The 14,491-nt window shown below is 60.2% G+C and overlaps 1 protein-coding gene across 1 annotated transcript in view; it reads right to left on the bottom strand.

The window, feature by feature from the left end:
• Positions 1-1,091: 1,091 nt before the first annotated feature.
• The window catches only part of MGAT5B (alpha-1,6-mannosylglycoprotein 6-beta-N-acetylglucosaminyltransferase B), a 60,268-nt gene continuing 46,868 nt past the window's right edge, over positions 1,092-14,491 (bottom strand). Inside the window, exons 11-17 of the mRNA XM_079132694.1 lie at positions 11,749-11,879; positions 7,452-7,607; positions 6,626-6,772; positions 6,378-6,494; positions 2,290-2,364; positions 1,714-1,970; positions 1,092-1,342 (exon numbers count right to left, since the gene is read on the bottom strand). Of these exons, the coding sequence (XP_078988820.1) occupies positions 1,144-1,342; positions 1,714-1,970; positions 2,290-2,364; positions 6,378-6,494; positions 6,626-6,772; positions 7,452-7,607; positions 11,749-11,879 (1,082 nt within the window). The 3' untranslated portion in view covers positions 1,092-1,143. The remainder of the gene's footprint in view (positions 1,343-1,713; positions 1,971-2,289; positions 2,365-6,377; positions 6,495-6,625; positions 6,773-7,451; positions 7,608-11,748; positions 11,880-14,491) is intronic.

The raw sequence follows: 14,491 nt of genomic DNA on the forward strand, positions 1-14,491 counted from the left end.
GCTGCCTCCTGGGCGGGTGACCGGGCGGCCAAGGCCTCTCCTGGGCAGGAGGGTGGCAGTGTTTCTGAAAGTCCACGGAATCCGACGGGCTCTGGCTGTGGGTGGAGGCAGGGGCGTCCTGGGCCAGGGCAGGCATGCCACACAGACGGGCACAGGGCTCCATCTCGGTCTGAGGCTGGAGGAAGCTGGAGGGGGGACGCGGATGCAGCACGGACGGGGTGGGGGCCTCTGGGAGCGGTGGGCCCGGGCACTGGGAAGAGGTGGGGTGGGCTCTGGGGTGGCGGGGAAGCCCACCCCAAGCCCTGAGGCTACGGGGCCAGTGCCTGCGAGGTGCCTGGGCCGGGAGGACGCTCCCAGGACACCTGGGTGGCGCCCTTGGTGGCTGGGCAGGGACTGAGGCTGTGGCAGTGAATCCACCTGGAACTGCAGGTCATGCCACCAGGTTTCAGCCCAAGGGGAGGAGGTCTGGAACAAGCAGGACAGGGGGACGAGCCAGCCAGCCCTGGGTGGTCCCACACCCCAAGTGGAGAGGGAGGGGAAATCAAGAGGAGGTGGGGAGGGGGAGGAACAGGGCCGAGCGAAGACAGGGCCCCTCAGCCTGGCCTCCCACAATCCTCCCCTCCATCCACCCCCTAAATGGCCCGAGAGGGACCCGGCTGGCCCTGCGAGCTCGACTGTGCTCCCAGGAAGAGGGTGCGTCCCGGTAGGTCTCCCCCAGCAAAGCCTGGGCCAAGCCTGCTGTCCACTCCTGGGCTCCTTCAGGGGACCATGGGGCAGCATGGCCCCTGCTGCCCATGTCCTGTAAATCAGGCCCACTCAGGCCCTGCAGTGGCCAGGGCTCTTTCTCCAGCTGGTCCAGAGCTCACCTGGCACAAAGCAGGGGGCCTTGGTCCACCTGCTCCTGGGACCCTGGGACCTTGACCAACCAAATATCGACTCGGCCCCGAGTCCCAGGGTTTGAACGAGGCACCCCAGGGTGAGTGCCCGCGGCTTGCCTGCGCTGCCCTCCCCTGGACGGTGCTTGGCGCTCCTCTGCCTGCTCCTGGGCCTGGGGCCGGGGAGCCGCCACGTGTGCATCTCGAGCGGGGGTCTGCTGGTGCTTTCTCCTGTGCGGGGAGGCGCGGAGCGGGGGCCCTCACCACCTCACAGGCAGCCCTGGCACAGGGCCACCTGGCCCTTGAGGAAGTCGCGACAGGGGCAGAGCCGCTGGTACTTGGTGCTGGAGCCGGCGCAGCTGAAGAGCAGGGGCTCCTTCTGCAGGTAGCACTCCTGGCCCGGCTGGGCCAGCGCCGGGTACAGGTGGTGCATCTCCCACTCGGTGCTCTCACAGGGCACCTGCAGCCTGCATGGGGGCCACCAGCAACGGTCACCCCTGGGGTGGGTGGGGCGGGGCTGTCCCCAGCCTGGCGCTGTCCACACCTCTCCCCAGCAACCCCCGCCCCAGATTCGGGAAGAGGCGGTTACAGCTCCTTCTCCATCTGGGAGCCTGGAGAAGAGGGCCGGGTCCCGCCTGGAGGGATGCGCAGCGGCTTTATGGAGGAGGTGCCCACCCAGGCTGGGGCAGGACCCCCGAGGGGTAGAGGGAGTGGGGGACTGGGAGGCAGCGTCCCCGCGGCGTCTGGTCCTGCCGAGAGCACAGCCACATGACGCAGACCTGAAGGCCCCTCCTGGGTCCTTCCTCTGGGTGGACACTCTGGGCGGGGGGGCACTTACTGGAGAAAGGCCTCCTGGCTGTTGAGGACGGGGAAGAAGGAGGGCTCGCAGACCAGCCCATGGTCCAGGCAGGCATCCGTGCAGGCCCTCCCGGCGGCGGCCAGCCAGGCCCGCAGCGAGTGTGGTGGGGGCCAGGCCCCAGGGACCGCACTGGCGTTCCGGGCCCACTCCAGGTGGGTGGCGTTGGGCGCCAGGACGAAGGGGCTCTGTGAGGCACCAGTCCCTGCGGGCGCCGGGCTGGGAGCTGCACAGAAGTCCTGCGGGAGGAAGGGGGCGTCAGGGAGGCAGAGTGGGGCGGGGGCGCCCCAGGACCCAGCCTCGCGCCTCAGAGGGAGCCACTGTTGGGCACTTGTGAAAGCAGGCAGCCTTGCACGCGCATTTCATTTACTCCTCAACCTGGCCCCGCCCCACAGACCCTCAGCTGCCTCCAGGTACTTGGCAGGGAAGGAACAGAGGCTCAGCGGTCAAGGGACCTGCAGGGCCCACAGCCAGAGGTGTCTGCTGCCTGCACAGTACGGGCTCTGGCCTGATGGGCTTGGGGTTGCCGTCCCTGGCGGAGGAAGGAGGGCCACCTACCTGGTGCTGGATGTAGGCGTGGATCCGCTCCAGCATGCCCCCACAGGTGTACTCGTAGGGCAGGTAGGGCTCCACCTGAGGGGGCACAGCAGGGAGGACTGGTTACGGGGCCACCTCCTGGGCAGGGGGTGGACGTGCCAGCCGCCCCCTCCACCCGGCCTTCTCAGCTGAGGTCCCTACACCCTCTGGGGGCCCCAGGGACTCAGGCTCAGCCCTGGACCCTCCCTGTGTCCCAGCGCAGTGCCCCTGCCCTGTCCCCCGCCTAGCCACACCCAGCTTCCTCCTGCCCAGAGCCCAGCACTCCACCCTCCTGGGCTCTGAGGGACGTCACCCACCCACTCCAGAGCATCCTGCGCCCATGCTTTCCTGGTTCCTCTGAGGACCAGGTTCCTCAGAGTCCTCAGCACCCCAGACTTCCTCCCCCCGAGGACAAGCATCCCTGCCACGGCTTCCTGTCCACGCTCCATCTCTCTCAGGAGCCCACAGCCCCTCGAGGGCAGGGACTGCAGCTTGTCCCCCAGAATCTGGTACAGTGCCTAGCATGCAGTGGGCACTCAGGAAATGGTTGTGGGGTGGACAAGCTCGGCTGTACCCTCCCCAAGACATGGACCTTGGGGGACACGGAGGGACGCAGCACGCTCCCAACGGGATGTGACTGGATGGCATCTGCAAAGCTCCTGCCCAGGCCGCACATGGTTACAAGACTACACAGGAGGCCACATGCGACCTAATGGTCTCAGGGTCACGCAGCAGCCTGCACTGGGGCACGTGGGCAGAGTGGCTGGGGTACAAGAGGCGAAGGTAACCAAGGGACAGATGTCCCCTCCCCAACCCCTTCCTGGGCTTCACCAGAGACCCAGCACAGAGCCACCTTGGAGGAGCCCATGGGTGGCGGGCGGCGTTGGCCGGAGGTGGGGCTGACCCAGTGTGACTCAGAGGAGGGTGACTGTAGCCTCCCCAAGCCCCACACAATGTGGGCATCCTGCCTGGCCCAGTCCAGCTCAGTCCCCAGTGACGCCATCCTCCTGTTGCCGCCCCAGGGATGAGCCCCTTAGCCTGGTGGTGAAGCCAAACCGTCCTGCCTGAGCCCGTAGCCCTCCCTCCTCACACGGTGACCTCAGGGTGTCCAGCAGAGTGTGTGGGGCCCCACAGAGCCCTCCTCTTAGGGCTGGAGGCCCGTCCTGGGCCTTCCTGCCAGGGGGACACTCCCAACACTCAAGGGTCCCACGGAGACAGCCCCCACTGCTCCCCTTGAAGCTGGTCCCTGCCGCCTCTGCCTCTAGAGACAAAGGCCACCAGCCTGACCTTGTCCCAGTACCGGACACCAGGTGCTGTGTGCATGCTCAGTCCCCAGGCTGTTCCAGAGTCCCAGGAAACCCCAGCATCCCTCTGTCCCAGACGCTCTGCTGGCCTGTCCCACCTTGCGCTCCTCCCCCACCCCCTGCAAATGGCCAAGAGGGCCCTGCAGCCAGCTGCTGCCCTGACACGCAGAGCAGAGTCCAGACAGCCTCTGAGCACTGCCCCGCAGGCCGCCGGGCCCTGGCAGGGACGGACCCAGGACATAAGGAAAAAGCCCCCAGAAGAGCCTTTGCTCTCCAAATGTCGCTCCTGCTCCAGCAGCGACGGCGGTGCCTCAGTTACTCCCCTCTGCGTCTGAAGCACCGGCTCCTCACTGGGCGAGTCAAAGCCCGCATGCAGGGAGCCCTCCGGCTGCCTCCTGCCACGGACCTCCGGGACCTCCCGCAGGGCCACAGCCTGCCTGCACACACCCCGTTAGGTCTAACTGCAGGTGCTGCCGTCAGTCTCCACTGGTGACAGGTGTGGGGCCTGCGGTGCGCCTGGAGGGTGACCTCAGGGGAGAGGGGGCGATGGCAGCGCTGTCATCCCCTCACCCCACGGCCTCTATCTGGACTCCATGGAGACGCTGCCCGGGCAGGTCTGCGGCAGCCCGGGGCACAGAACCTGCCCTGCCTCAGGTGGCGGGGGGCTGGCCCTGGGGCTCCACGCCTCCTGGTCCTCCGGCCTCCCCTGGAGGCCACAGGACCTGCAGAAGCCGCCATCCACTCCCTGCCAGCTGCCTCGAGATTGATTCTCTTGAGCAGACTCAGTGTCACCAGGCGCTTGTTTAAAATGCCGACTCCCAGGCCACACCTGCCCCTGTGAGGCAGGAGCCCCCGGGGTGGCTGGTCTCCACGCAAGCCCCTCCCCGGTGGTCCGTGGGTCTGGGAGTGTGAGAGCCCCTCTGGGCTACCAGGGGGCGAACCCTCAGGAAAGGGGGTGGCGGGGCCTGATGGAGGAGACCGCCGGCAGACGGGCGGCTGGGGTCCCTGGAGGTCTGCAGCAGATGTCTACACCTTGGTTCCTGGATCCTCTGTCCTTTGTCGTGCTCTCTCTCTCTCTCTCCCCCTCCCTCTCTTTCTTTGGTGGTGCTGGGGATTGGACCCAGGGCCTCCTGAACGCTAGGCAAGCGCTTTACCACTGAGCTACGTCCTCAGGCCAGTTATGGCTGTTTTTTAATTAACCCAATAACAAAATTAAACAAATGTTCATGTAAAAAAAATCAAAAGGAAAGAACAAGGAAAAGGAAGCCCTGCAGCCCCTCCCGAGAGCAGGCCCCTCCCCAGTTCCTGTGTGTCCCACAGAAGCGGCAGGACGGTCTGGGCACGTTCTTCCCAGGCGCAGCCCCTCACCTGGACGCAGCCTTCCATCTGGGGAGGGGACACACCACCCACAGGCTCATTTTGTTTGCTGGGCCTTGGAGGTCGGGTCAGACCTCAGGGGGATGGGGAAGAGTCCCCACCTGCCCCGTCCCTGGGCAAGAGGTCAGCAGGGCAGGGGAGGTGGGCTGAGGAACGGGGAGAAGGCGCAATGGGTCGTTTCCAGCATGAAGTGGATCAGAGTAAACCCACACCAAGCCCCCGCCCCGGGCCTGTCCTTAGCACTGAGGCCCCTTCCTGAGGCCACTGCCCTGGTCTGCTCTCGGGCCCATTTAGACCCATCAACCTGAAATAATTGGTTGTCCAGCCCTCTACTGGGGCCTAGCCCTGAGGCCACGTTCCTGTCCGCCTTAAGCTCCTCAAGGGCCAGTGTCAAACACAGAGAGTGACCCCCCAGCAGATGTGGGCAGTGCCCCCACGGCCTCTCTGCCCCGGACGCTCCACCTCAGGGCTGTCTCCAGTCTGCTCAGCCTGTGCAAGGGACAAGTCAGAAGCCACGGAGTGGGCAGCCCGCAGCCATGGGCGGTGGGAGCTGGAGGAGCGCCACCCCAGGTTCGGCCTTCTGGGTGTGATGGAAGCCCCTGCTCAGAGGCCCCGCGGTGAGGAGCTCCAGGCACACCTGCCCCCTTCCCGGGACCACCTCCCAGAGGAGCCACCTGTGCCGAGACCCCACCTCAGGGTCGCCCCAGAGGAGCCCAGACTCAGTCTGCGACTTAAGTTTAGGCCTCAGCCGATTCCCAGGAGGTGAGCGGATCTCCCCACCGGACGGAGAGGCAGAGCGCGCCTCCTTGCCAGACTCCGGCTTCACCTGTTAGAGCTGAAGACAGGTGCGCGCCAGGACCTGGCGACTTGCCGCTTCCTCTAGAAACGCTCATCTCCAGACCAGGGAGGAAGGACCTGGATGTTCCCATCAGGAACGGAGAGCTGACCTTGTCAGCAAGATCCCCAAAGAGCTGTATGCACATCATCGCCCAGACAGGCTGCCTCAAGGTCACAGACCCACACCTAAAGCAGGGGCTGAAGACCTGCCATGCTTTCATCCTGCAGACATTGACTCGGCATCCTATTTGTCAGGAGTGCTCACGGGCCTGGCCCTTCATTGTGCTTAATAAGTGACTCTGAAAACGTGGCTACCTTGTAAGGCTGTGCAGGTTGTTCACTGCACCAAGGTACGCTCCCTAATACCTATGCACTGGGTTGCTGAGTGAGGGCCCCTGCTCCACTCTCCAGTCCACCTGGCTGGACGCAGGGGTATGTTTGACCAGGAGGGAGGTGGACTCCTCTGCCAGCCCTGGCCAGGTCTGGGTACCTTTTCCTAGTTATAACGAGGCCCCCTGTGAGCGGTGGCCGTCCTGCAGTTCCGCGTCTCACCTGGGTCTCCATGATGGCCTTGATGGCAGCTTCAAACTCCTCCGAGTTGTTGTAGTCCACCGTCCACACGTGGGGCTTGCCGATGAAGTTCTCTGCGTAGGGGTGCTGGGAGAACACCTGGCCGGGCCGGCGGGGTGGCTCTCCCTGTGCCCCCGTCTGTCCCGTATATCCCGTTGCCGATGCCTCCACCTCCCTCCCCAGGACCCGCAGGGCCCCGGCTCTCCCGGGCGGCTGGGTGGCCCACTCACCTCCCTGGAGGTGGGCTTGCCTCGGAAGAACTCATGGTTGAGGGAGCTGCGGGGCGGGCTGAAGCGGGACTGCAGGAAGACACAGCCGTTGGCAATGGCCTCCAGTGGGGCCGGGCCTTCGTAGGGGAAGCCAAAGCCTATGAAGAGCTGAGAGGCCGGGGGACCAGGTCAGGGAGGGCCGGGAGCCCGGAGCCAGGCAGGTTGGGCAGGGCACTGTGGATGCCTGGTCTAGCCGTCTATGATTCTGGAGGGGCGAGGACAGAGCAAGGATCCCAAGCCCAACAGGCTGCAGACCTGCATCCACAGCTGACCTCAAAGGACCTCCACTCACTCATCACTGATTCAGCACCTAACCGTGCCAGCAGGGCACGCAGGTCTGGCTCCTGGAAGGTGCTTCATAAATGGTAGTGAATCAGGGCTGCTGTGTGAGGTTGTTCAGGTTGTCCACTGTGCAGATATTCTTCCTTGTACGACTTGCAGAAGCCGCCATCCAGGATAAATGGCCCCATGGGATGGTAGCCAGGGCCTCTCAGCCTGCCTACCACCCGCTCAGAGGCTTCAAAAGGTCTGCCTGGCTCCTGTTCCCCTAACCAGGCCCTAGCCTTGCCCAGGCCCCTGACCCTGTAGGCTCTCCCCTGCCTGCTGGACATCCCATGTTGGCCAATCCCCTGGAGTACTGGACACAGGGCTCAGGCAGCAGAGCACGCTGGGAAATGTCCACGTGTGGAAGGGGCCACCGTGGCCGTGGTTGCCCTGGCAGGTGTGTCGGGGTGGCCCCCTCGGCGCCTGTGGCCGGGAGGGTGAGGACAGTGTGCTGGGGACTCACTTTGGCCTTGCGCAGCAGCTGCTGGAACTCAGGCTGCGGCAAGAGGCCGTGGTTCTTCACAAAAGCGGGGACCTCGGGTGGCCTCTGGCTCTCGTAGTACACGGTGCCGTGGATCTCCATGTACTTGCTCAGGATGCCCAGGAACTTCTCCTTCCCCTGGAGGAGGAGGGAGAGGAGGTCGAGCCCAGGCCCCCAGCAGCGCCCCCAGCAGATGCCCCGCCTCGGGGTGGCCTCTGGCCAGCTGTGCAGCCCTGGGCAAGGCCCCTCTCCTCTCTGGTCCTCAGTTTTTCATCAGTGAGCCGCAGAGCTTGGACTAGACCGGAGCTTCCAGTTTATGTTTAGCCAAGTAATCTTTCTTCCAAAGGAAGCCAACGGGACCACACACGAAATGAATCCAGGTGGATCTGCTTGGCCTCCAACCCTCAAAGGACCCCAAGTACCTCTGAGGAGCTGCAGAGCTCTTGGGAGCTCAGGTCACCCCACACACCCATCCCTTCATCCCTCCCTCCATCCACCCCTCCTCCCCTCAGGAATGATCTGGAAGGAAGGGCAGATCGGAGCTGGAGCTGCCTGGAGCAGGAGCTGCCCTGGCAGGGCCGACCCAGTTTCAGGTTGTTGCCGTCACTGTCGCTGATTAAGGTGATCTGGGACCACTAGGGCCAGCAGCCACCAACCAAGAGTCAAAGCCGATCCTCTGAAGAAGGAAAGGGCGCTATCCCTGACCTCAGAGCATCTCCACAATGCTTCACGCTTCTTTCCAGAACCCAGAGAGGACAGCAACCAACAAAATCCCCGTCAGCGTTCGAGCAGGGTTTTTTTTTTTAAATCAAAATCAACAATCTGATTCTAAGACTCATCTGGAAACGCCAAGACCTCAAACAGACAACGCTACTTTGGAAACGTGAGCAGCCCTGCCTCTGATCTGAAGAACGATCACTCTAGGGCTTTTCACCCAACGTCCCTCCAGGGGGCAGCGGACACGGGGGAGAGGGAGGGTGGCTGGAGGCACGGAGGGAGGAGGGAGGAGGAAGCGCAGGGCTGACTCTTTCTCAGCCACCCAGGGGGACCATCACAGGAAGGAAAGGCAGGGAGAGAAGCAGCCTGTCTGCTCCTCACAGGATCTGAAAGGGTTGATTCAAAAGGGATCACAGGGTCCAGTGGGAAACCGGAAACCACACGCTTGAGAAGAAAACGCAGGAGAAAGTCCACGTGGTGTGGGGGCAGACGAGGGTCCTTGGATAGGACACCAAAGGCGCGACCTGTAAAGCAGGTCGGCCAGCCTCCTTACAATTAAGAACCCTTGCTTCTTGAAAGATGTTGAAGACAAGCCATGCGCAGACCAGGAGGAAATGCTTGCAAAGCACACGCTCGACAGAGGACTTGCACCCAGAGGATGTGAAGAGCTCCAACAGCTACACAGCAAGAAGTTAAACTACCCAAGTTTTTAAATGGGCATTTTTATTTTTTATTTTTTTGCACCAGGGGTTGAACCCAGGGAGGTTTAACCCCTGAGCCACATCCTCAGCCCTTTTTATTTTTCTATTTTGAGACAGGGTCTCACTAAGTTGCTGAGGCTGGCCCTGAACTCGCAGCCCTCCTGCCTCAGCCTCAGAAATTACTGGTATGACAGGGGTGCATCACCATGTCCAACAAAGGGCAAAATTTTTAAAGACACATAATTATGAAAGAGATACAGGGAAGATAAATACACAGCATCTTCAACATCACCCGTCATTAGGGAAATGCAAATTAAAATCACAAAAAGGGGCCATTCCATACCTGTTAGAATGGCAGATGGCTAACACACATTTGTAACGAGAACTGAACTCTCACATGTTGCTGGGGAGACTGTGACGTGGTATGATTCCTTTTCTTTAGAAGTTTAACAGATTTCTACAATATGGCCCAACCATTCTGCTCCTAGGTATTTACCCAAGATAAATGAAAGTATATATCTGTACAAAAAAATTTAAATGAATGTTCATAGCAACTTTCTTTATGATACCACGTATCAGAAATAACCTGACTGTTCACTAACAGTTGAATGAACAGACTGTGGTATATCCACACAATGGAATACTACTGGGCGAGCAAAAGGAGGAACTGTTGGTGCATACGAAACCGTGGATGAATCTTGTGACCCCATGCTGAGAAGGCCCAGGCAACCTGAGTATATCCTACATTATTCCACTTGCATAAAATTTAAGAAAATGTAAATTAACCAGTGGTGACCAAAAGAAGACCCCTGGTTGCCTGAAGATGGGGAGAGGAGGAAAGATGGGAGGAAGGACTGGTAAAGGGAAGAAGGAGACTTTGGAGATATTCTCTACCCTGACTTAGCGATGGTTTCCCCGGGTAAATGTGTATGTTGAAACTTATAAAATTGTAAATCTTAAACATAGTTTATTGTATGCCGATTATACTGCAGTAAGATGGTTAAAAATATTCTTGATTTAAAAAATTAAATAATTTAAAAATGTAATCCAGGGCTGGGTGCGTAGTTCAGTGGTCCAACACCCAGCTCACATGCCTGAGGCCCTAGGCTGAATCCCCAGCACCACAAAGGAAATAAAGTACATGAAGAGACTAGACCGTGACTAAAAATCAAGGGAAACAGGCCTGGAGTCCCCAGATGGCGTCAGGGAGAATCGCCTCTCGCCAGCACCCAGAGTGGCCCAGAACCTCAGCAGGTAATGGGCCTCCGTTCCCACCTCCAGAGCATCTCCCTGCCTCTTGCAGGCTCTGAGACACTGGGGAGGGAGGCCATGTGCATGGGGCTCAGCGCCCAGCCTCACCTAGACGTGGGAGGGTCGCCACTCTGCCTCCTCCCAGGCGGGCTCACCCTCTAACCTGCTAGGCCTCTGTTTCCCCATTTGTGAGACGGGCATGATATTACGTGGTCCCAACCACGCAGAACGGAGGGTAAACAAGAGGACACCCCAGCCGGCCCCAGGGAGCGCCCAGGGGATCAAGGCCTGTCACCCTGCTGTGGCACACCCTGCATGATGCCCCAGGCCTAGTCACAGCACCCAGAACGAGCTGGACACGTGGCTGCCTGGGAAAGGCCACTTCTCAGCGTCCCTTGAAGCCGGGCCTGGCCGAGGTACAGGGACCTGTCAGACAGGTAGGAAGAAAACTGGCCAGAACGTTGTGCCCTCCCGCCCTCCCTGCTCCCCATTGGCTGGAACGCAGCTGTGGAGACGTGTGGCCGTCTGGAACCGCGTGGCAGACAGGGAGGGCCCGCACAGGAAGGGGTCCCAGAACTCCTGCCAGCCCGGCTGACCATCTCCTGAGCGTGTGACCAGGAAGGAAAAGAGACTTCAGTCTTGTCTGAATCACTTTAAGGTCTCCCTGTGACGGCAGGACCTGACCCTAACCAATCAGTCGTGGGATTACCACCAGAGACGGCGGTGAAAGAGCAGCTCACCAGCAGGTGCTGCTCAGTGTCTCCACCTTCGGCAAGTCTGCCATGAACCTCACCTCAAGCCAACAGCCTGAGCCTCCTACCCTGTCCCTCACGGCCCTAGCGACTGTCCTGTGGCCACTCCAAGCCAGACCTTGACTAGCAGGGACCTGCTGTCCCCATCACACTCCTCCCCACAGAAGCTACAGACCCTGAGAGCCTGAGTCAGGGCATATCTCCAGGGGAGACCCAGGGAGCCTGCTGGAAGCCAAGGGCATTCTGGAAAGGTTTCCATACCTGGAGCTGCCTCGCCCAGGGAGCACAGGGAACAGAGAGAGAGAGCAGGTTAGTGACCCACTAGCAGCCCCACCCCAAGCTTGCAGCTCTTCTCCCAGGAATCCCCAGCACTGAAGATGGGGCTGTAATGTTCAAGCCCCTCCTGCTGCTGTGCTGCTCATCCCACAGAATCCCCACCCTGGCCTACAGACCCCTGGCTGGGCACACATTGTGGGGAGGGTTTAGTTAGGGTCCTATATAACTATACGGTCATCATGGGAGTTTACTGAGAACACTCAAGGCAGGGGTGGACAGGGGAAGAAGTTGCAGCCTCGAGGCGGGGTGTCTTTAAGTGGCAAGGACTTTTATTCCTGAACTTTTAGTAGGAGACTTTCCCCCAGCCGGAGCCCCCCTGGGGGTATTCAGGAACTGCAGCCTGCAAGGCCTTGCGGGAGACCCAGGGGGTGTGGCCTGCATCAGAGGGGCGGGGCCCACAGGGCAAGGGGCAGGGCCGACGGCCGGTGGGCGGGGCCTGAGTCGCAGGGATTGGCCGGTACTGCCGGGGGCGTGGCCGCCTGCGTGGGCGTGGTCTGCACTGCCAGGGTGCCTGCTACTCACCTTCCAGATACTCGCCTCCTTGCCGTACACCACCGCCATGTTGCTGGCCTTGCCGCCTTTGATGAGCTGCTTCTCCGTCTCATTGAGCTCCTCGGACACGAAGCCCATGAAGGAGTTGTCTGGGGTGTGAGCTGCAGCCCGACCACGGGGAAGGAAGGGGTTACCAATCAGATGAGGCCGCGCCCCGGTCCCCCTGTCCCAGGGGTCCCCATTTGGCAGGGTGGGGAAGGCTTGGGAGGTGAGGGTCAAGTGAAGAGAGTGTCCATTAGTGCTTGGACCTGTCACGGGCTCAGAGCAGGAAACCCAAAAGGTCGTCCAGCCCCGTACTGTTTCCAGATGAGGAAACTGAAGCCCAGGGCCACGTGATCCAACCCAGGCTCTGCTGTCCTCAGTCCCTCTGCCCAGAGTTGCGGGTTCATCTCTCACACATCTCGTGTGTGGGGTCCTCCCAGGTGGGACCTCCTCCACCCGCCTGGTCCAGGCCACCCTCGTCTCTTGCCTGTAACTTGGACAGCTGCCTCCCCGTGTCTGGGGTTCTCTTGGCATAGACTTTTCTCCTTGGCGATCCTTTCCACTTTAGGTTCTGTCAGGGCTCTCCTCTGCTAAGACCCCATAGGCCAAAGTCCTCCAGCAATCTCCAGCCTCTCTGGAGGCTGCCCCCACACACTTTATATTCTGTCACAACACTGTCTTCACCACCAAGCATACTGCATCTTTATTACTGTCAGAATATAAGCCCCCTGAGGGCTGCAGCTATTCACTCACTTCTGTGTCCCCAGTACCTGGCACAGGGCCCGGCTGGGTGAAGGGCAGCGTGGAGGATACAGCTCCACTCTCACACCTCCAGAATCTGCCTCTGCTGTGCCCTCTGCCTGAACTGCTCTCCTCTCTTTTCTTGGGCAATTAAGTCCTACTGGACCTCAAGATCCCACTCACCTGTCACCTCCTCCCAGAAACCACTGTGGTGTCCATGGCCCCATCCACTGTGGCTGGGTCTCTGTTAAGGCACAGACCACACTGGGACTTCCCCACCAGTCCCAGGACCCCATACCCCAGGGACAGGAGTGCCATTTGCTCCCCTTCCACAGCCACGCCGGGGGCGCCATGCCAGGGGCGCCATGCCATCAGCTCCATCTGCCCTGGAGGGATGAGGGCCATATACCTGCAAGGCACAAGAGCCTTCCTGCCACACACTAGGCCCTTGAATAATTGTCTACTGAATCCGATTAAATGCACCCTGCCCTCCAGGCGGAGGCGGCTCTGGTGAGGAAGGATGGAAGCAACTGCATATTCTTTATTTCCCAGGACGGCCTGGGTCCCAAACACCCTGTGTCTCCATTTCTGATGCACATTTTCCACACCTGACCACTTCTCAAATGGGATGTCAGTGCTGATCAAACGTGTAGGCTTAGTGCGGCACTTCCATCCACGCCTTGAGGCCCAGGAAAAGCCGCCGTCAATGACTGTGCATCTCAGGAGAGACAATGGCCTCCTGTGGAGGTGCTCCGGAAGCCCCCCAGTCCTGGGCCTGAAGGCCCAACACTACACGCCACTATCTCTCCTCTAGAGCTGCAGGGGCACATCTCAGGTCCCCAGGTCTGGAGTTCTCTCTGTGAATGGTCAGGACAAGGACAGAGTTGCTGCCCAACCAAGGGAAGGGCCTAGTGGGCAGGCAGCCCATCTCATGGGCTCTAGCTGGGGCTGCCCCCCCAGGCCAGGGGAGCCCTGTTCTCTACATCTGAAGAAGCCATAGCCCCTCACTCCTCCAACTCACCAGAAGGGAGAGATTCAGAACACAATTAGCCCATCAGGAGAAGGCTGGGCGAAGCATCAAGACCAATTCAAATAACAGGGACCATTAAGCCAAGAGCTCCTGGGGGCAGGGAGGGGAAGGTGAGAGGCAGCCCCCTCCAGCCCAGGTGTGCTGAGGACCCCTTCCTGGCCTTGGGAATCATAACTGGCAAGCTTCTCTCTTCTTCACTTGTCCCCTCTTTCTTCAATTTATTCAATCAATTAACATTCTCTAAGGACCTATGTGGGCTCCAGAGATTCACATAAGTCAGTGACTCTTCAGTGATTCCTGATCAATCAGGAAATCAGTGCATACCACATAACCAACATGCCTCCATACAGACTCGCCCAGAATTAAGATGAAGAGGCAATGCATTCTGCCTGAACAGGAGAGAAGGGCACCAGGGAGGGCAACAATCAGGAAAAGAGACCTTTGACTTAGGGTTTTACCAGATGAGTAGGAGTTTGTCAGGTCTGAAACTCCACAGCCAGCAGGATCTATCCTGGGACAAGTCTTCATTGCTCAGTTAGGTGACCACAGGGAACTCTTAATCCGTCTTCTGCTTCCCTGTCCTCTCTCACCGCCCCATTGGCCAAATGCCAGGGTAAGATGCCTAAATAAAATCTTTCTCATTGGCATCTCTCTAGCTCAGGAACCTACCCTGGGTCCCAAATGCAAGCCCAAGGTCTTTCACTAAAAGAACCTGCTCCTCTGCTCCCTGATCCCCAAGTCCTTCTCACCAGCCGCCCATCTGCTTGCTTCCCTTCCAAGGGGGCACAAGTCTCTGGCTCGCAGCTGCTGCACATCCCCAGCCTGGGCCACACACGCTCCCACCCCTTCCAGAAGTCTGTCCCCTGGGACCCATCCCACATGAAGCACAGCCTCCTGCCACCTGGAGGCGGGCAGGGAGGAGGGAGTCTGGTTCCTGAGAGCGGTGTGACCCGGTGCAGG

The sequence above is a fragment of the Sciurus vulgaris genome (assembly GCF_902686455.1).
Source record: "Sciurus vulgaris genome assembly, chromosome: 3".
NCBI classification, from domain to species: Eukaryota; Metazoa; Chordata; class Mammalia; order Rodentia; family Sciuridae; genus Sciurus; species Sciurus vulgaris.